At 34.8% G+C, this 22329-nt stretch overlaps 1 protein-coding gene across 1 annotated transcript in view; it reads right to left on the reverse strand.

Moving 5' to 3' along the window:
* NUP37 (nucleoporin 37) overlaps positions 1 to 22329 on the reverse strand; it is a 44789-nt gene that overhangs the window by 7812 nt on the left and 14648 nt on the right. Inside the window, exons 4-6 of the mRNA XM_002823652.5 lie at positions 17875 to 17947; positions 15957 to 16051; positions 3754 to 3844 (exon numbers count right to left, since the gene is read on the reverse strand). Of these exons, the coding sequence (XP_002823698.1) occupies positions 3754 to 3844; positions 15957 to 16051; positions 17875 to 17947 (259 nt within the window). The remainder of the gene's footprint in view (positions 1 to 3753; positions 3845 to 15956; positions 16052 to 17874; positions 17948 to 22329) is intronic.

Raw genomic sequence — 22329 nt, forward strand, 5'->3', positions numbered from 1 at the left:
TTAGCTACTCTTTAAACCTCTTTTTTCTTAGGGTCAGAGACTGAGATGTCCTCAGTCCCAATTCTTTGATCCCGTGACATCCTAAATCCTTGGTCCTGTTATTAGTACACATTGAAATCCTAGCTCCTATTGAGTCTTATTGGATTTGGGAGCTTAGTTTTTGGAGGTCTCTTGACTTTTGTATATTTTACTAACTGTTCAATTCTAGCCACTTGTTTTGTGTTTTCCTGATCTTATGGCTTTTTTATGGTTTATATCTCTTGGGATTTTCATTAGAATTCTATGAGATAGGTCATCATGAACTCATCTCTCTCTTCTCTAGCTGCCTTATTTTCATCAAGGCCAAGCATAAGAGGCTAACAATTCTGGGCTTGCAAAGCACTGAAACGACTGTAGAGCATGGTAAACGACTGAAAATGAATGGCAGAGCACTGAAAGCCATTAGGCTTGTTATCGCTGCAATAATAGTATCAACAATGACCAGCAGCTAAAATTGACTGAGTGCTTACTATGTGCTTTTTAAAGGATTTTACACGTTAGCACATTTAATCTTATGTATCCATTTTATAAGATGAAGTGAAGACAGAGAAAGTTTAAGTAACTTGTCAGAGATCACATAGCTAGTAAGTGGTGAAACTGGGATCTGACTCCAGGCAGTTAATTCAAGAATCCACACTCTTAACCACTTCTCTGTATTCTAGGTTTCTGAGTTTAGCAGTGATAGGATGAAACTGATATTCTAAGACTCTTAGTCTAGTAAGCAAGAAGAATCAAAGAGTAAAGAGCCAAAGACTTTAGAAACAAGCTAAGGCTTGGCAAGTTAGGCATGAGAAAAGAAAGGGGGAGAATGCACCTTAATGAAGAGAAGAATGCCAGAGTTAGTGAAAATGAAGGAAAAATTAAAAGACCTGGAATAGTTTGTGTATAGGGAAAGAAGAATTAAAGATGATTTTAGGATTCTGAGTTTATGTGATTTAGAACAGGGACTTTCAAACATTCTGAAGTCATGGAAACATCATAAAAGAAAGGAGATGGGGTAAGGTGGAATTTTAATGATATGTAGGAGAAAAACAGAAATTAAGTTAAAGCATATGGAAGAAAGAGATAAAAAATAACAGCAAGAAATTAAGCATTAAGATGTAAGTTTTGGGATAGAAGTTGTAATAAATGTTCTCATTTGTCATGCAGGTCATAGTTTTTAAAAAGCAGTTTATTGTAGTTATACGTGGTGATATTAACATTTTGGTAGAAACTGTGACTGTGTTTTAAGTAGACTCACTGCTCTCAGGGAGAAATGTAGGCATAAAACAAAATTTAGGAACTGGACTCAGAAATAAACCTATCAATTTAATAAGTTAGAACATTTCACTCATGCACATATGCAGAGTATAATTCTACTGATGAAAGACTCAACGGGCCCGAAACAAATTTCCATGAAATCCCAGGGTTCAGAGCACACACTTACATATAGTGTGGGGATTATCTCCTCTGTGAAAGCTGTGAGAAGATTTGGTTAATCCTTCTTTATGTCATCATTCTACTTAATAGATTTTTTTATTCTAAAACTTATTTGTGTTGCTGTATTTACATGTTTTTTCTCCCTTATACATCAGTATACTAGGGACTTTATTCATTCTTTTATTCCCTATCACAATAAAGGGTACAGTGTAGTGAGAGTTAACCGTTGAAGCAATTCATAAATATATGGTGAAAGAAAAGTTGGCAGAGTATAAAGAAAAAGGGAATATACACGCAAAGTTGCTCAAGAGGACTCAGATAATGCGGCTTTAAAAATCAAACTAGCAGTTTCAAGAAGGAGGTGTTCAGCAGTGTAAAACACTGGCTGGAGAATAAGAATGAAGGAAAAGGCCATGGGATGTGTTGAAAATATCCCTGGTACCTTCTGAGACAGTAGTGGAGACTGACTGAGACTATGGTGTTAGACCAAAGGATGGGAAAAGAAGAAATGAAGTTAAAAGGTACAAGTGATGGATTCAAACATTTAGAAATAAAAGGTGTGATGAAGACAGTTTAAAATTTAAAGGGGAGGTGGAAAAAGGGAATTTTTAAGAGCAAGACCTATGGAGCTGGGAGGCATGAGTTCAAATGCCTATTCTTCCACTTACTAGCTGTGTGACCTTGGATAATTTAATTTCTCTGCCCCTTGGTTTCCTTATCTGTAAAATGGGGATAACCACAGTGCCTATCTCATGTTACCATGAGGAATAAATAAGCTAACATACATGAAATGCTGACTATGGGCCTGTCATATATAAGCACTACGTGCTTGTTATGATTAACGAAACTTATCTTCTCATGCAAACTTGAGGACAGAACAGAATCAACAGAGAAAAAGCCTGGAGATGGCTGGTAGGGTGGCTCACAACTGTAGTCCCAGCAATTTGGGAGGCCGAGGTGGACAGATCACTTGAGACAAGGAGTTTGAAAACAGCTTGGGTAACATGGTGAAACTCTGTTTCTACAAAAAATACAAAAATTAGCCGAGTGTAGTGGTGCGTGCCTGTAGTCCCAGCTACTCGGGAGGCTGAGATGGGATGATCACCTGAGCCCGGGATATGAAGGTTGCAGTGAATGACGAATGCTAGAGTTACTGGTAATGAAACTTGGGGCCATGCTTGGTAACTACCAGATTAAAGGTTGGTTGATTGTGCCATTGCACTCCAGCCAGGCTCTGTCTCAAAAAAAAAAAAAAAAAGGATGAAGACATTAGAGGACTGTGGGAGCCTAAGGAACTACCATGAACTTTAGAGAACAGATGAAGAGTTAACTTTAAGAAAGATGACTATAGTAACTTCTCAGATTCTAGGGAAACATGCAATAACTACAGTGATGACCAAGAGAAGATACTGGCAAATGGGAGAATTCTTGTTTAATGGCTCCTATCTTCCCAATGAATCAGCATTAAGGGTAGTTGATAATAAGAACTTGTAGTGTATTTTTAGTATTTTAGAAAGCTCTATCTTGAATAGGAATTGAACACTACTGTAGCTAAGACAAATTTCCCTTATGCCACTAATGTTTTTTGTTCACACAGTAGGGCTCACAAGCGTGGATGATGTAACTTAAAACAAACAACAAACAAACAAACAAAAAACTGCCTACTGGGCCAGGCATGGTGGCTCATGCCTGTAGTCCCAGCACTTTGTGAGGCTGAGATGAGCGGACCATCTGAGCTCAGGAGTTTGAGAGCACCCTGGGTAACATGGCAAAACCTCAGCCCTACCAAAAATACAAAAAAATTAGCCAGGTGTGGTGGCATGTGCCTGTAGTCCCAGCTACTCAGGAGGCTGAGGTGAGAGGATCGCTTGAGCCTGGGAGGTGGAGGCTGCAATGAGCCAAAATCACACCACTGCACTCCAACCTGGGTGACAGAGTGAGACCCTGTCTAAAAAAAACAAAGAGAAAAACAAAAGAAAAACCAAAACAAAAAAAATCCCTGCCTACTGCTACTAGATTGTTGGAACACCAGTTTTTACACTGAAATCCACTAAAGGTCAGGAAAAGTGTAGTTTGAATAAATGCCATTTATGGATGATGGCTGCCAAATAAAAACCTTAACAATTATAGAGAAACTTCTACAGTACAGGTTTCTAGACTAATCCAAATGCCTTTGTGCTGATTAGTACCTCTGAGATGGGAAAAATCATTGATCTTTCTCCTCTATGTATGTGATGTCTTATATCTCTATATGTCTTTTCAATTTGATAAGAGAGTTAAATTATAAATAATAACCTTAAAAGTCTCCTCAGGATGCCAGCACACACTCATGCCAGGAGAATGAAGAACAAAATGAGCTGTCTGCACTCCTTCCAAGTTCCAAATCCTAATAAAAGAATAACAGTATAATGTTAATTGTTCTTGATATATCATTAGTAAGAAATTAAATTTCCATGAATTTATTCAAAGCTATTAACTACAGATTATAAGGCAGACATTTGTACTTAATGTATATCTTTTAAAGAAAATTATAACACCACTTTTAAGTAATATGAAAGTAGTATGAAGAATTTAAATTTTATCATACTCAATCATGGACAAAAGAGTCACACACATTTTCCCTCTAATTAATCTATCACAGCAACACTTTTACATGGTAATCAAATTAAATTATTTATATACTCTTTATTTTGTGGGCAAAATCTTGAGGTTTCTAGGTCACTAATCAGGTTGTCTGACTACTTCAGTAGTCATTTCAACTGACGATAATTACTACTGGGGTGCTTACAAACACACACGCATGCAAGCCGAGTATTTTTATTTTCAAAACAACATACAGAGAAGCTAATATAAAGTTATGTAAATTTAGTAACATGGCCATCTTCCATATTGCTTATTCCTTCTACCTTTAGGATTCCAACCCAGTGACTACTTCCTATTTGTACCTTTTGTAATTTGGCTTAGTTTTCCAGTTTTCTCTCCCCAAGCTGGCCACGGTTGACGATTAAAGCTGGGTTGAAAGAAGAGGCATTTGGTTCTTCCTGTTCTCTATTTCCTCAATAGTCACAATTCCACAGTAACAAGGACCAGGTTACTTACCATCATGGCTCTCCATTTCAATTACTTTACCATTGCAGAGGGAGGTCAAGACTCAGAAATCTCAGTCATGGCACTATGTTGTGAGAATGCTATCCCTCACCCACTGCTCATTCTTCATACTCAGCCACTGTTACATTGCACTGGCACAGAGTGTGGCACAGAGTACAGCCGGTGACAGAAGTCAGTGGGAGGCTGGCAAAGTACACATATAATTCTGATCCTTAAGAACTGAACTTGACTGGGTGCCATGGCTCATGCCTGTAATCCCAGCACTTTGGGAGGCTGAGACAGAAGGCTATCGCTTGAGCCCAGGAGTTCAAGACCAGCCTGGCAAATACAGTGAAACTTTGTCTCTACAAAGCATATAAAAATTGGCCAGGCATAGTGATGCACACTTGTAGCCCCAGCTATTACTTGGGAGGCTGAAATGGCAGGCTGACGTGGGAGGATTGCTTGAGCACAGGAGGTGGAGGCTACAATGTGCCACGTTTGCACCTCTGCACTCCAGCCTGGGTGACAGAGACCCTGTCTCAAAACAACAACAAAAGCCAACAATAAAAAAAGAACTGAACTCATTCATTGGAATTTTTCTTCTAGGTTTTATAGTTCATATCTTATTAGGGAACCAATGAGGTTAAACCAAACAGGTTTAACCAATTTCAGGAATTTATTTTCAATATGTAGGCAAAAATTTATTTCAAAGAAAGTAGAATATGTATTGGACAATACTACTATTCTGTGCCAAAACACATTACTTCAAATATTCTTCTTCCTTGTAGAAATTATTGGGTCTCTAAATGTTGAAATATCATAGTTACATATAAACGAACACAGATGTTTTTCAAAATGATTATCTTAATGATTAAACAATTTAGAAGCATACTGTTCTCTTGCCAAATCAATACTTTTCATCTGTATTTATTATACAAGGGAGACAATTACAATTTAATTGAAGAGAGAAATCACATTTAGCAAGGGTTTATGCAACTGTGTTTCACTCCCCATGATGAATTAGATTATTAATTATGGCAACTGATCAAGTATTTCTTCTCTATTGCCTTCTGCAAAATAAAGTGTTGGGCTAGCATATATTTTAACCACTACCGAAATAGTACGAATTTGTCTTGAAAATTCAGCAAGTCCCATGAGAGGATGGTTTAAAACCTCCATTCTTTTGATCTTATTCTAACATGTATTTGTTTTGTTGGCTATTATATAAATTGAGTAAATACATTCCAAAATATTTTCATGATTTTTTCTTTCAAATGAAGGAAACAAAAGAGGTAGAAAATATGGATAAAAATATTAAATAAGAACTGGTCAGTTAATGAAGTATATTCCTGTCCAATGAACCAAAGTTTTACCTAATTTTTAACCAGTATTTTATCCTGAACAGAACCTGACATTTAAGAAAACAAACAAACAAACAAAAAACTGACTTAAAAATGAGGAGGGTGATCCAGATTAGTTTTCAAGGGATTGGGATAAAATGATTTATGGTTTATAATTATATGCTTATTCAATAATTCTTAGTGGTTACACAATCCAAGTAGTAAGTATGTAAAATACAACAAATTGGGCTGAAACTAGTTATCCTAACTAAATTAGCTACAGATGGCACAATTTAAGTTGTTAAGTCTTATTTTCCTTTTTGATAGATTCCTTAGTTAAGCCCTTCTCAAATCCTTTTATGGAGCTCAGCTCATTTTTCTGTGTCTTTACTATCTAGCTCATCTGGTTAATATTACTTACATGAGATAGTCACTTTTTTTGGATAAAATTTTTGAAGTATACCATATATAATAAAAATACACAAATCTTAAAATGTACAATTCAAAGAGAATACACTAAAAAAGAATGGCACCTAAATCAAGAAACAGAGTATTTCCAAGACTCCAAAAGTTGTCTTGCGCTCCCTTCTACTCATACTTCCTTACTCTCTCACAAAAGGTACCCACTATTCTGACTTCAAATGTTATTGCTTACTTCTGCCTATTTTTGAACATCATAAAAATGATGTCCATTTTCATATGTTACGTATTTTCTTGGTCTGACTTCTTTTACTCATCATTAGGTTTTGTGAGATTTACCACCATTTGTTGCATGTTGTTGTAATTGTTTTTTCTTAACACCTTATACAGTCTTCAATTAATTCAGTACACAACAACATATATATTCATTCTACTCCTGACAGACATTTAGGTTGTTTCCAATTTTTGGTCGTCACCAAGAATGCTGCTGTAAGCCGTCCTGCACATGTCTTTTAGTGAATATAGATACCCACATACGATCACATACACACCCACACACCTGCTAGGTACATACCTAGGCATGGAATTGCTGGATCACAGCTTACAAATACATTCAACTTTAGCAGGTAGTTATCATCAAATAGCTTTCCAAGTTGGCTGCACCTCATATTTCCTTTTCCCCTCTCATATTTAATTACTAGTGGAAAAAGCCAAAACTTTCTCTCATTTTCTGACAAAACAGTCTTAAACAATCATTTATATGAATGGCAATGGGTACAGCTTTTCAAGTGGCCTTATTTTATAAGGTAGATTTCTCAACTCGTCTTTTTTTTTTTGCATTTTATTTGCAGTATCTATGTATGGACAAATGTGCCTAAGTTTTAAAATGTGGTAAACACAGTGTACAATAGAATCTCTCTGAACTGACTCTTACAGATTTTTCTTTTTTCCCCCTATAGAAGTGACAAGAATGAGAAAGCTATTTTCTAATATGCCCACATGTGCATTTGTTGTATGTGTATGAAGAGGGAATATAGCTTCTTTGCTTAGCAAACCACTGGTTGTATGTGATGTAAACCCATGCTTATTAATGTAATTACATAATATTACATAAACTGACAAAATATGAATGTGAAAGCTATTTCAATGAAACTAAGTCAATGCCAACTAACTAAAGGTAAGTTTCTAAAAGAAAAAAAACCTCACTCATATTAGGTATGTGTGACAGTTTTAAAAGATTAAATAATAAAAATAAAAATCTAGATGTATTCTCAATTAAGACTGCTTTTCTAAGTGTTATTTTCATTGAAGACACTGTATTTTGGTTGTGGTTCATGCCAAAAAAGTAGTCCGAAGCCAATCAATGGACTCATAACCTAAGAAAAAAAAGCACTGGCCTAATATCAAAAGACTGGCAAATGGTTTTTAATATACATGGGTTGTATATTAAAATAAGGCAGGTAGGCATTCTTTTAAAATGATTTCCTGAGTTTACTGACTTTTTGTTATCTACGAAACTTTTGGTCTAGACCACGTCAGACAACAGGATTTCTACTATAAAAGAAAAAAATTCAAAATTTGAAAATTCAGGTTTTAATATTTCCAAAATTATTACTATTGCAAAGTCAGTTATAACCACAGAAGCACACTTTTCAGGACAGTGGTGCATCACAGAAAGAGAAATGCTTTAAAAGCTCACAGCCGGCCAGGCACTGTGGCTCACGCCTGTAATCCCAGCACTTTGGGAGGCTGAGGCAGGCGGATCACCTGAGGTCAGGAGTTTGAGACCAACCTGACCAATATGGTGAAACCCTGTCTCTACTAAAAACACAAAAATTAGCTGGGCATGGTGGCAGGCGCCTGTAATCCCAGCTACTCGGGAGGCTGAGGCAGGAGAACTGCTTGAATCTGGGAGGTGGAGGTTGCAGTAAGCTGAGATTTCGCCACTGTACTCCAGCCCGGGAAACAGTGAGAGACTCCGTCTCAAAAAAAAAAAAAAAACCCAAAAAACAAAAAAAACCCCACAGCCTTCATAATACACATAATTAAGCACATGAAAAGATGACAGACCATTTCTCAAAGCATAAAAGTATAGAATAAATGTTATCAGGTTTAATTACCTTGGCCAAAACCTAGGATCTATATTAACATACATATGTACATATTTAAATGTTTGCAAGGGAAATTTAAAAGGAAAAGCTTTTATGGGAAAGTTATGTGCTGACATATTAAGGTGCCAATACAGACCAAATCAAAGGGCACTGGGTAAGTAAAGCATCACTCCTCAAGTGAAATAAAATGACAGTTTTCATCTAATTTGAACGATAATTATAATAAACATCCCCATCCCTCCTAACATTGTGGTCCTAAATAGAACTCTTAGATTTAGCTGTGATGATGGGATAGAGAGCTATCCAGATCTAAGATTATGAATTATGCTTATTTTACTTTTAGTATTTTATTGCTATAATTATTGCTTCATTTCAGGCTGAGTGCTTTTCAGCAGAACATGAAGTATCCCTACCATATGGTATTTAAATGTTATTGTCCCATTAAATTAACAAAAAGGTCCCATAAATTGGGTGTTGGCATACTGGGGATATCCTAGATATTCTCAAAGGTCTTTTAAATGGACAGTTAGTAAAGAAAGATGTTCTGTCTGAGGATTCAACAGGAAATTTCCTGGGTAATATTCTGTTTATTTGTTCATTCTCCATTTTTAACATTTTTGGCAGCTCACTGTTTGCTAGGAAATTCATCGCAGAAGGGAATTTCTACTACCAAATGTTTTTTGACAACACAAAAGAAGGAATGGATGACATTAAATGACACGTCTGTATCCATTTGGCCCTAACTGGTAAAGCAAAAAATATGAACCACAATCTTTCTAAAAGACATGACTGGATCACATGAATCTGTGTATTGATTAATTAAATAAGAAAGAAAAGAACAAATACAGAGATGTAGTTATAAGGATTAGCAGGCACTTTACAATGTCACTGGTACAGGAAAGGGACCCTCAACATTCTTAGACAAGAAACATATTTTCCATTGAGCTTGTGAGAGCAAAACTAGGATTTTCTCTTAGTTCCAATCAATCAATTACTAAGTTAATCAGGTTATAGATGATTCAAAGAAGGGTAAGCCATGGTGTATTTCCTTAGCAAATGAGCACACAATTAGAAAGAAAAGTGAAACATTTTGCAAAAGAATTCAGTGCTAAAATATCTGGTTTTAAGTGAAAAGGAGTTCAGAGGTGGGGAACCATGTAACTGAAAGCCCAAATCTAGAGATTAGATGGATAAATCTTTACAGTGGGTATGGTAGGTTAGAGTTGGTAAATAAACTTTTGTCAGTTTATGGTTGAGACTATGGAGAACTTTGAGAGCTAGGCAAAAGCCTTAAAGGTGGAGACAACAAAATAGCAGGATAGTTGGAAGAATTTTGTAAAGGGTACTTTCAGTATGTGTGTCCAAATAAGATTAGATTAATTCTTTTTTTAATACTTGAGACTACTGAGCAAGTAGTAGTTGTAGCAGTAGTAGTTTTAATGTACTAGCAGTACTAATGATAAAAGATTATTATTAGAAGTTTTACTGACTTCAGAGCAAGAATTAAAAGGGCAAAAATGAGATAATTGTACAGGCTTATTATTTTACTCGTCAATAACTGAAAATAATATGTCAAAATCAGAGTTGATAATAAAGACTGCATGTACTTTGAGGGTGGAGAGAGAAGGAAGGAGGTACCCTGTTTCATACAGAACACTAATACACTATACCACACAAAATTTAATCTATTACACATCTTCATAAAGCTTTGGGGAGAGTAAAAATTTTATCAATTTGTATGCTGTTGCTTCATTTTGATTTCTTGTAATTGTAAACAAATTGAGCAGAAACTACAATTTATTATCACAGAGATAAGAAACTGACGCTGTCTCAGAGGAGAATTATTAACATCTCATTTAACTTATACAGACAGATAAATTTTTGAAGGATGGAAATTGTGAGAAATTTTGTCACATTTAAAAATAAACTTCAAAAATTAAACTCTCAACTGCAAAGAAATACCATATGGTAGTTTTCAAACAGACCATGTGTAATGATTTCATCTTTAAGGAATTCAGAGTAGAAGGGCTTTTTCTTTAACTAACATAAGCCTTAACACAAGCAACAGTAACACTACCCAGGAAATATTAGCATTTCATTTTTTCCAAGAAAAATTTTGATAAACTTTACAACTTAAAATTTGACTATATGCTGAATACTAAAGCTATAAATAAGGGAAAGTACTCCTTTATCATTCATATCAATGGTCTTTCAAAATCTGGAAACTGTTTATGGATATGATTCCCATTTTATAATCCACTTACTGTAACCACATGAGGGCCACATAAAGCAAGCTTAAATTACTGTAGTCACTGATTTGGTGATATATTTTATTAAGTACTTGTTTTGTATTTCATCTACAAGGGCATACAGAAAAGAACAAATACTAGAGAGTGATTTTACCAGTAAATGATCATGTCAAGTTTCAGAAAATGTTTTCATCACTTCACTGACTTCTACTCTATTACAGTCTTTCATTAACACACTATTTCACTGCATTGAATTTAAAAATGTCTGCAAAAGTGATAAACGGGTTTTAGTATAATTTTTGGAGAGTTCTTTTAAAGACAAAGAATCTCTATGTTCCATCAGTGGAGCTAAAGTATTGCCACGCTCAACACAAAGTGTCCATTTTATCCCATTCTCAAGGCTCTTGTTAGAACTATGCAATTACTGATCTTGATTCAAAATGTTAGAAAAAATTAGAGTGAGGTTTAGAAGACAAGCAGGGAACTTTTCCTGAATTTTAACTATAACAGTATAATAAATCATGTAAATTATTCTGATTATACTTTGTACCTGGGCATGGTTTATGCACTCCCAGGCGTGGATTACTTCCCAAAGAATGCTTCATTGGCCTACCTTCAGAAGGCTCTCAGTTTCCTTCTTGCTGTTTCCCACAACGACTACTTTTAGGTACACTGCATATTTTGTGATCTCAACTGGGGTGGAGGTGGAGGAAGAACCCTCCATCTTAATTACGGATCTTAAAGACTTGCAAATGTACATAAACAAAGGTAACATGAAAAACACATAGCTTGCATGTGGTACACACAACAAATTTGATAAAAATCCTTTTTCCTCTTGTAACATTTTTTAAACAACTATATTACTGGCTTAGTGAATAGCTTAGGTAATTTAGTATTCCTTTATACAGTGATTTGGTTACATCCCAATATCTTTTTCTTTATTTTTTCTATGCCACCCTTCTCTCATTCTTTTAAAAAATGATCCCAGTTAGAACATGACAACTACAAATATTTCATGTTTTATAGAGAAAGTGAATGGCACATTATATGCACACCTATATTTTATTAAACTAAAAATTCCCTGGTTTCTAGAAGTCAGTTTTCTTTCACCATAAACTTTTATCTAGTATTTTAAAACATTATTGAGGGATGAGGAGGAGGGATGGGATTTACTACTGATATCCTTTGTAGTTACAGTGAGTACTGGGTCTTGTATTTCTTTTGTATCCCCCAAAGTACTAAATATTGGGTATACTAAATGTGTTTAATAAATACTTGTTGATCTGACTTGTTCTTACAGAATGGTACTGTTTCTAATATACAAGAACATCTGTTATTTGGCAATGACTGGGAATGAGATGTTCTGTATTAGTGAGTTTTAAAAAATAATAAGCTTAACCCACTAAATACTTAAATGACACTTTTACCTTCTTTTGGAGGAGGAGATAATAATTTTTTCTAAACGAATATGTACTTCTTTACCTCTCAAATACTGTAATAATTTTAGCCTTCTTTCAATGACACTAGGTCATAACTATGAACGTATTTATATTTTTCTGTGCGTATGCATATACAAACACACACATAAAGCATCACTATTTTTATCAACCTGTGTATGTATGTGTGCATATATATTTTTATATATACATGTATATGCATGTGAGTGCATCTGCATATGGAAGACATGATGAGGGATCATAAGGAAAATGGTGTAAATATGAGGCTGAATGACTAGCAACCCCATGCTTTACTTGGGAATTTCTTTATTAAACACATCTATCAGACGCTTGCTTTTTGTTTCAGTAATGGCACCTTTTTCATAAAGATACATATTTCTTCATCAAGATATATACTTTTCATACTTTCCATAAAGTGTATATATATACTTTTCATACAGAAAATATTGCAGGAATATTATCTTATTTTTTCAACTTGACATCCTATAATTTATCTTGCTATGTTATTCCTATTTTGATTACCTGTATTTCCCTATTTCTCTTATGAGATTTAATTTCACTGTATTACTACTAACATGAGCTTTTATCCTAAAACGGTAGATCTGCTCAGGGCTATGACACTGTAGAACTCCAGATGGCACTATTTACATTATACTCTACACAACTCATAAATCCCTACAACTGTGCAACTTGACTGCCTTGCCTCTGCCTTACATTTTCATGTTATCTTATTTTTCTGATATCCAGTCTTATTCATTGTAAAGAAGAGCAAAGACTACCTATGTCTTCATATGTAGTTGTATCTGAGCTTATACACAATGCATTATTATTCTCTTTGTTTTCCTTTTATAGACTATATTATAAAATTAAGGGATGATAATAATTTTCTGTACTTAAATTGAGTTTCATTTAAAAAGGTGTGGTAGGCATTATAAAATGTTTGTTAGAAAGGCAGCGTTGGAACTGATAAAGACCGACTTTAATGAGAACCCGATTTTCTTATAAACTTGCACAGATCACAGAATAGTAAAACTAGATGGAGTTTTAGATAAAATGTAATCTATCATCTTCCATAATAACATTTTGTATTATCAGAGGTACCTTTGTTCACAGTACGACTTTTTATTCTGTTTGATTCAGAATTTGGCAATTTTCAATACAACACATACATTTGATGAACCTATTCAGGTGACAGATTGTTTTAAAATAGTGTTCCTAGGGCAAAATTCTGCTAGCTGATTATAATATAGTGTCTTTCTTGGAAATGTCAAAGTCAAACATCAGAAAATATGCATAGATCAAAATATTGAGGTTAAATTTTTTTTAAGTAAGCACTGGGTCTGCTCTTTACAGAATACATATTGTAGAACTGCTCATATGAGATACTCTCTTGTTACATGTGATAATGTAAGAACATATATGTGATATTGTAAGAATCTTACATTATCACATATGTCCTCTCAGAATTCCTTCTTTCCTTGCTATGAGAGTGCATGATACTATCTACTCTTTCTCATTTTAAACTTGTTTTTATACATGTTCTGTTTTTAAAACAATCTTACCTATATTGCTTAGGTTTTGGCCTAAGAGGTTTGGCTTTAATAACCAATCAGAGTTGTTTATTTTTGGTTGGTGACCTAAGCTGTAAATTCTAAAAATACTCCTAGTTTGATGTTGTGCATCAACCCGAAAATCTCAGTGGTTTACAGAAATAAGCATAAATTTCTTGCACATGGGTCTATGGGAAGCTCTGTTTCCATAATGCCATATGGGTCCATAACTGCTCCATGTGTTTCTCATTCTGGGATCAGTATCTATCTAGGACATGCTCATCTTATAGCAAATGACAGAGCACAGGAGGTCAAGTCAAGCCAGGCAAAACATTTGAAGCTTCTGCTGTGTCACACCTGTTAATGCTACATTGGCCTAAACAATTCACAAAGCTAGGGCTAATTAGATGGGAAAATCTCCTTTCATGGGAAGGTGAAAGGAAAGCAAATATTTGTTGAACAATAATATCAACAACCAGTCTGGCAAAATGAGAAACTTAGAGGCAATGCAGTGAGGTTTTTAAAACATTAAATTTATTTAAATTAAAAGACTTACTCTTTAGTTATTCCTTTCCTACTTTTTAGAGTAATAATGTCCTTTCTTTTATAAAATGATAGTGGTAGAAGGCAGTAAACTTAAAAGTCTTATATTCGACAAAATAAAAAGTTAGCAACCCTATGTCAGTCCCCTAAATTTTTAGAGAATTTTGCTAGTTTACAAAAAAAATCTCAGAGTCATAAGAAAACAAACAAACAAAAACATAGACTACTGAGTGTGATCCTAGGTCTCCTTTGGCTTTCGTTCACTATTCAGAGGCCATTCCTTGGCTTGCAAAGACACTCATTTTTCCCCTTTGCAGGTTTCATTATTCCAAATGCTTGTGATTAGGCCAATCTATGTTTTAAAGAGCTGAAATGCCATTATTTATTTCCAGTGACCGAATTTTTACCTTAAAACGATTCCATTTACTCTTCAGGTCACTATACAAACTTGGTTTTGTAGTACCTGGGGCCCTAGAATCTTAATGTCATGTAAATATTTCATATCTCTGACATGAAAATTTTAACAGACAGTACATAAAGAATAATGGCCTATGACTCTATCACTTTAAAAAGATGAGCTATATTAAGAAGATTAAAAATTTAAAAAGTAGCTAGCAGCTTTACTTCTAATGTGAAGTCATACATATTTAATAGTTTTATATGTACATAAGTACTAATAAATACTAAGGATTTTGGCATAGTTTTATGAAACATTATGCAAAACAGCAGAGCAGCAGTTTTTCTCTTCCTCACAGTATTGTTAAAGCAAATGAAGCGACTGACACCCTTCCAATGACTGATGCACTCATTTCACTCCTGACTCCTCAGCTTATTTCCACCTGCTATTCTTCCTTTTCATCTTGTTCTTTATTTGTGATATTCTCCAGCTTTACGCACTATTAAAATGTTATAGCTACCTCATCCGTTCTAAATTAGGGGGTGAGGTAGAAGAACATAATAGTTAAATGTATTGTATCTAAAGAAAACCTTATGCAGAAACCTCTGAATTTATCAAAACACTAAATTTTCCATCTATCTTATGTAGCAGATGAGAGTCATAGTTCATATTACACACAAACTTATCATACAGCATCTGTAAAGTAACTTGACAACTGCATTTTACTCCTACTCATCTTGTCCAATATTGAAGAATTTGATCCAATATGTTTGTGTTTTTTTTTTTTTGAGATGGAGTGTTGCTCTGTCACCAGGCTGGAGTGCAGTGGCACAATCTTGGCTCACTGTAACCTCAGCCGCCCAGGTTCAAGTGATTCCCTTGCCTCAGCCCCCCGAGTAGCTGGAATCACAAGTGCGCACTACCGTGCCTGGCTAATTTTTTATGTTTAGTAGAAATGGAGTTTCGCCATGTTGGTCAGGCTGGTCGTTAACTCCTGACCTCAGGTGATCTGCCCACCTTGGCCTCCCAAAGAGCTGAGATTATAGGCGTGTGGCACTGTGCCCAGCCCAATATAGATTTGGATTTCATAAATGTGAAAATCTGAAATAAGAGATAAAAGACACCCATGGGAGGCAAGGGAAGTTTTCATTAATGGTGATGAGGACTATCTCACTGGTTTTGAAACTCATGTTTGTGCCATACCTACAGTTCAAATAAGGTATGCTTCTTTTACAACACTCTGTAGAATTTATGTAAAAGTCACATTTTTTTCTCATTTTAAAAATGTAATTCTCATTAAAATGACAATTTAAAAATGTGGTTATAACGTAAGCAACATACCTGCAGGTGTGATCGTCACTCACACTTGCAATTTCTTGGCCTTCTTTGGGATCAAACACCAAACCATTAATGAAATCGGTATGGCCCTCTAAAACCTGACAGAAAGAGAAACAGAAAGCTTAGTAAGAAAACAGAAAAATAACCTACAATATTCCTACATAATATTTTTGCTTCACTGCCTTAAAAGCTTTCACTGCCTGTTTTTCTATAAATATTTCTTAAGCAATCTATTTTTAAAGCATGATTTATACACCCACTTTTCTAGAAGGTTTATCTTGGAAAAAAATTGATCATTCAACACACTATTAGCTTAGTCTTTCTTTTCTAGTATGCATTTCTTACAAAAACACAAACACACACATTTTTATTGTACCTGTCCTCATATCACCTCCTTTCTCACTTATTATATAAAGCCTAAATAAAAATTAGAGCTAGAAAACTTTTTAGGGGTACTGAGGTAGGGTACCTCTAGGCTTTTTACCTTATATCTGCTGTTCTGCATACTCACTACTACTTAACAAACACACACAGGATGGACTTCACCATCTAATGCCTTCATTTACATGCTCAATGTGACTGCCAGCAGTGAAGACAGCTAGTTGTTATAAGCCCATAGTCATCACCAACACAAAAAATCTTCTCGACACAGAAGCAACAAATAAGTTGCACAGTGGAGGACTGTGTGAGCAGATAAGGTTCAATCTGTCTAAATCTTCATAGTTGAAATCCTAAATAGGCCTGTCAGATAATTACTTTAATGGTTATCATTCTTTCTACCCTTCCTTCTTTCCAAAAACTCAAATTTGATCTCAGTTCTGAGGTTATTAAAGCAGTTCTATATAGTACTGCTCACTATGTAGAAATGTAATATTAAAAAACAAAACAAAACAAAAAGATCTGGGTCAAACATTCCTGAGCAACTTTAACAAACCTAGGTCCTCCAAATCATTCTCCAAAGCTTCTGTCACAGTCTACAAGACAAACTAAATTAACAGTAAATGTTTAATGTGTATTATAACTAGCATATTAACTTTGGATAGGTCAAAATTTTATGTGCCATTTATATACTTGGTTATTTCTGGTACAGCCTTAAATTAACCAATCCATACAGTACATTAAGCCCACTGTAAATAGCTTACAGCATAATTTTTACTATTTTCTAAATGATTGGAAAGGTTTATAATTTATCTTTGTTTTATAACAACATTCATATTTTGGCTTATTAGAAAGCCAAGAAGGCAATATCATTCTTAAAAGAAAACATGATGCAATTTCGACCCAATCTGAGGGTTATTATTATAGTAACAGAAAACACACATATGGCGTTTACTATGTATCAACATTATTCTAAGCGTTTTACATGAATTTGCTCCGTCAATGCTCATAATCCTATAAGGCAGCTGCTATGATTACCCACATTTTACAGGTAAGGATATTAGCACAAAGAGATTAGGTTACTTAACCAAGGTCACACCACGACTAAGTAATAATACTGGGGTTTAAATGCAAGGAATCTGGCTTCTGTGTCTGTGCTCTTAACCACTTTGGAATCCTGCCTGTGCTATGCTGTACTGATCATTTGTTCCCATGAAGTTCAACTCTTACTCTATGAATGGTCGTGTCTATTGTACTCCTACTATATCCAACTGTAAATTTCTAATTCTTTCTTATTTGTTGTTCTACCTAATATTTCAATTTAATAAGAGAGATTTATAATCTGCAGTCATTAAGAACTTAGTTCTTAATAATATAGTAAGCTAGTTATTATAACCTATAGTAGAGTAAATGAGACCCTAAATTATACGCTTTAATGATGACCATAAAAAGCCATTTTAAATTGGAATAAATCCAATTAAAAAAGCCAAAAACAAACACGTTTTAAAATAAACTCTAAAGATTTATATGGTTGTCAACATACCTTATATTCATTTTTATCTTGAAGATCTGAAGTAAATAATCTAATTTTCATATCAGCAGCTGAGGTACAAAATCTGGAAGCAAAAAAACAAAAATATACCAATTTTCAGCCTTTGTAAGTGAAAGGTCTCCCCCTCCCTCCCACCCTTCCCTCCAGGTCACTGAAGCTTTTATCATAACTCATAATCATGCTTTTTATGGAGGGGGAAAGAAGAATGTTGTGGCTCTACTGTAAAAAGTATTATACAGCCATCACAGAAAGTAGGAGTCATTTTATTTTGAGAACATACAAAAGGTTAGTCTATTCTGGATGTGCTTCTTCAATAATAAAAGTGTAGAATTTTACACTAAATCAGCACTTGAATTTAATTTTAAACGTTTTCTTAAAAGCATAAAAGGATGGATTTTAAAAAGTATCTTCATTTTAGCCAGGTCAACAAGAGATATTAAAAATATTGTTATACATCTACCTTAGTCTTTGCCCTCTTCTGTTATCCATAATCCTTAGTTTTTTCTATTCCTCCAAATAAATCAGATGAAGTAAGATACTATTTTTATAACTATAAAAGCTGATATATTTATACCTACTAAAGGCTAGAGTATTATTTATACTTTAAACATTTAAAACATGTTTTTCAGTAGTTAATCAATGGATTATTAAATTAAAAAACAAAACCTAAGCAGCAAACACTCCTTTTTTTTTCCTTTGAGACAAACTTGCTCTGTCGCCCAGGCTGGAGTGCAGTGGTATGATTTCATACCACTGCAGCCTCCACCTCCCAGGTTCAAACGATTCTCCTACCTCAGCCTCCCAAGTAGCTGGGATTACAGGCGCCCACCACCACACATGGCTAATTTTTGTATTTTTAGTAGAGACAGGGTTTCACCATGTTGGCCAGCCTGGTCTCAAACTCCTGACCTCAGGTGATCTGCCCACCTTGGCCTCCCAAAGTGCTGGGATTACAGGCATGAGCCACTGCGCCTGGCCAACAACTACTTTTTAAACTAGTTTATCTTTAATCCTAAATTTTCTAGATTCTCAGGATGTGAGACAATGGCTGAGAAAAAAATATAAATTATATTTATATACTGAAAAACAAAGTTTATTTTCAATTCTTTGGTAAAAAGAGTATCATACACAGATCTAAATTTACTCTTTAGTTTTACAGTGAGCCATTTTTTCTCAACTAAAGGCTCTTAATCCACAGACCCTGATGTGTTGGTAGACCTTTGCTACTACACCCCTTTCCAGTAATTTGTCAAGAGTTGTTAGGGAAAACAGATCAAAGCCACCAGGGAATGATTCTTTGTCCAAGGTCTTCTCAGAGGCAAAATTAAAGTTGTAGTGGAATAAAGCATGTCTTCTTTCAAGAAATGTCTACTCAGGTTCTTTGCCCATTTTAAAATACAACTGTTTTCTTGTGATTGAGTAATTTGAGTTCCTTACATATTGTTGATATTAGCCCCTTATCAAGATGTATGATTTGCAAATATTTTCTCACAATCTGTAGGTTGCATCTTCACTCTGTTGTTTCCTTTGCTGTGCAGCTCTTTAGTTTAATACAATTCCACTTGTCTAGTTTTGCTTTTGTTTCCTGTGCTTTTAGGGTCAGATTCAAAAAATTCACTGTTGTGGAGATTAATGTTGTGAAGCTTTTCCTGTTTTATTCTAGCCATTTTACAGTTTAAGGTCTTAGGTTTAAGTCTTTAATCCAATTTCAGTTCATTCTGCATATGAGGTGAAATAACGGTTCAATTTCATTCTTCTGCATGTGTAAATACAGTTTTGCAACACTATTCATTGAAGACACTGTCCTTTCTTCATTTTATGTTCTTGGCACCTTTGTAAAAAATCAATTGACCATAAATGCATGAATTTATTTATGGGCTCTCTATCCTATTCTATTGGTCAAGGTATCTTTTTTTATGTTAGTACCATGCTGTCTTGAATACCATAGCTTTTATTTTGAAATCAGGTAGTGTGATGCCTCCAGGTTTGTTCTTTTTTGCTCAAAATTGCTTTGGCTATCTGGGGTGTTTTATAATCTCATATAAATTTTTTAATTGATTTTTCTATTTCTGTGAAGAATGACATTGGAGTTTTGATAGATAGGCATTGCATTGAATCTGTGGATTGCTTTGAGGAGTAAGAACATTTTAACAATATTAATTCATCCAATCCATGAACACAGGATATCTTTCCAATTATTTGTGCCGAGTTCAATGTCTTTCATCAATATTTTATCATTTCTGTGTACAGATCTTTTACCTCCTCAGTTAAATTTATTCCTAAGATATTTTGATACTTTTGTAAATCATATTACCTTCTTTTTCAGATAGTTCATTGTTAGTATATTAGAAAGGTTACTGATTTTTGAATGTTGATTTGTATCATGCAACTTTACTGAATTCACTAATCAGTTCTAACAGTTTTTTGGTGGAGTCTTTAGCTTTTCTATATATAAGATCATGTATCAGGAAACAGACAATTTAACTTCTTCCTTTCCTATTTGGATGCGTTTTAATTCTTTTTCATATCTAATTGCTCTGGCTAGGACTTCAAGTACTATGTTGACAAAATAATACTAGCAAACTGTATTCAAGAGTACATTAAAAAGATCATTCACCATGATCAAGTGGGACTTATCTCTGGGATGCAACAATGTTCAACATATGCAAATAAATATATGTAGTTCACTTTATTAACAGAATGAAAGACAAAAACCACATCATCTCAACAGATGCAGAAAAAGAATTTGATTAAATACAACATTATTTCTTGATAAAAACTCAACAAATTAGGTATAGACAAAATGTTCCACATCACAATAAAGGTCATCTATGACGAGCCCATAGGTAACATCATTCTTAATGGTGAGAAGATGGTGGTCTCTCTTTTAAGATTAGGAACAAGACAAGGATGCCCATTTTTGCCACTTATATTCAAAATAATACTGGAAGTTAGGTAATTCTATTTTTAATTTTCTGAGGAACCTTTGGAATGTTTTTCATAGCAGCTGCACCATTGCTATGTGCTCACCAACAGTACAGAAGAGTTCCAGTTTCTCCACATCATGGGTCAACATTTGTTATTTTCTGCTTTTCTGGTAGTGGCAATCCTAACATGTGAGGTAACCTCTCATGTCGTTTTGATTTGTATTTCTTTAATGATTAGGGATGTCGAACATCTTTTCATATACCTGTTGGCCATTCATATACCTTCTTTGGAGAAATGTTTAAGTCTTTTTGAATCATTTTTAAATTGGATCATTTATTTTGTTGTGGTTGAGTTGTAGAAGTTTTTTGTATACATTCTGGATATTAATCCCTTGTTAGGTATATGGCTTGCAAATATTTTCCCCCATTCTGTGGGTTGCCTTTTGACTCTGTTGACTTCCCTTGCCGTGTACTAGTTTTAAAGTTTGATTTAGTCTCATTTGTCTATTTTTGCTTTTGTTGCCTGTGTTTTTGTTATCAAAACTAAGAAAAAACTGCCAAATCTGGTGTCATAAAGCTTCTCCCAGATCTTTTCTTTTAGGAGTTTTATAGTTTCATGTCTTATGTTTAGGTCCCATTTTGAGCTCATTTGTGTAAGGTCCAATTTTATCATTCTGCATGATACTCAGTTTATTCAACACCGTTTGTTGAACAGACTATCCTTTTCCCCATTGTGTAGCCTTGGAACCTTTGTCAAAGATCATTTAATGGCTATGTGAAGGTATTTTTCCTAAGTTTTCCACTCTGTTCCATTGGTCTACATATTTATCTTTATGCCAGTACCATACTGTTTTGATTACTGTATAGCACTGCAATATGATTTGACATAAAGAAGTGTGAGACCTTCAGCTTTCTCAAGATTGTTTTGGTCATTTGGGGTCCTTTGAGATTCCATCTGAATTTTAGTATGGTTTTTCTGTTTCTGTAAAAAGTGCCACAGAGATTGATAAAGACGTCACTGAATTTGTAGAGCTTTGGGTAGCACAGACACTTTAACACTATGAAATCTTTCAATCCATGAACACAGGCTGTCTTTCTATTTATTTGTGTCTTTAATTTCTTTCTGCAGTGTTTTGTAGTTTTTAGTCTTTGGTTTCCTTGGTTGTCTAGTGAGGGTTTATATGAAAGGGGATACTGTGCACTACATTAGCATTTATTTTGCACCTCTATATATTTATACATTGCACAAGAATGCCATGGCCGGGTGCAGTGGCTCATGCCTGTAATTTCAGTAATTTGGGAGGTCAAAGTGGGCAGACTACTTGAGCCCAGGCGTTCCAGACCAACCTGGGTAACATGGCAAAACCCCATCTCTACAAAAAAACAAAACAAAAATTAGCCGGGTGCAGCTGCATGTGCCTGTAGTCCCAGCCACTTGGGAGACCGAGGTAGGAAAATCTCTTGAGCCCGGGAGGCGGAGGTTGTAGTGAGCTGAGATCACGCCATTGCACTCCAGTCT

Source organism: Pongo abelii, chromosome 10 (genome assembly GCF_028885655.2).
Source record: "Pongo abelii isolate AG06213 chromosome 10, NHGRI_mPonAbe1-v2.0_pri, whole genome shotgun sequence".
NCBI classification, from domain to species: domain Eukaryota; kingdom Metazoa; phylum Chordata; class Mammalia; order Primates; family Hominidae; genus Pongo; species Pongo abelii.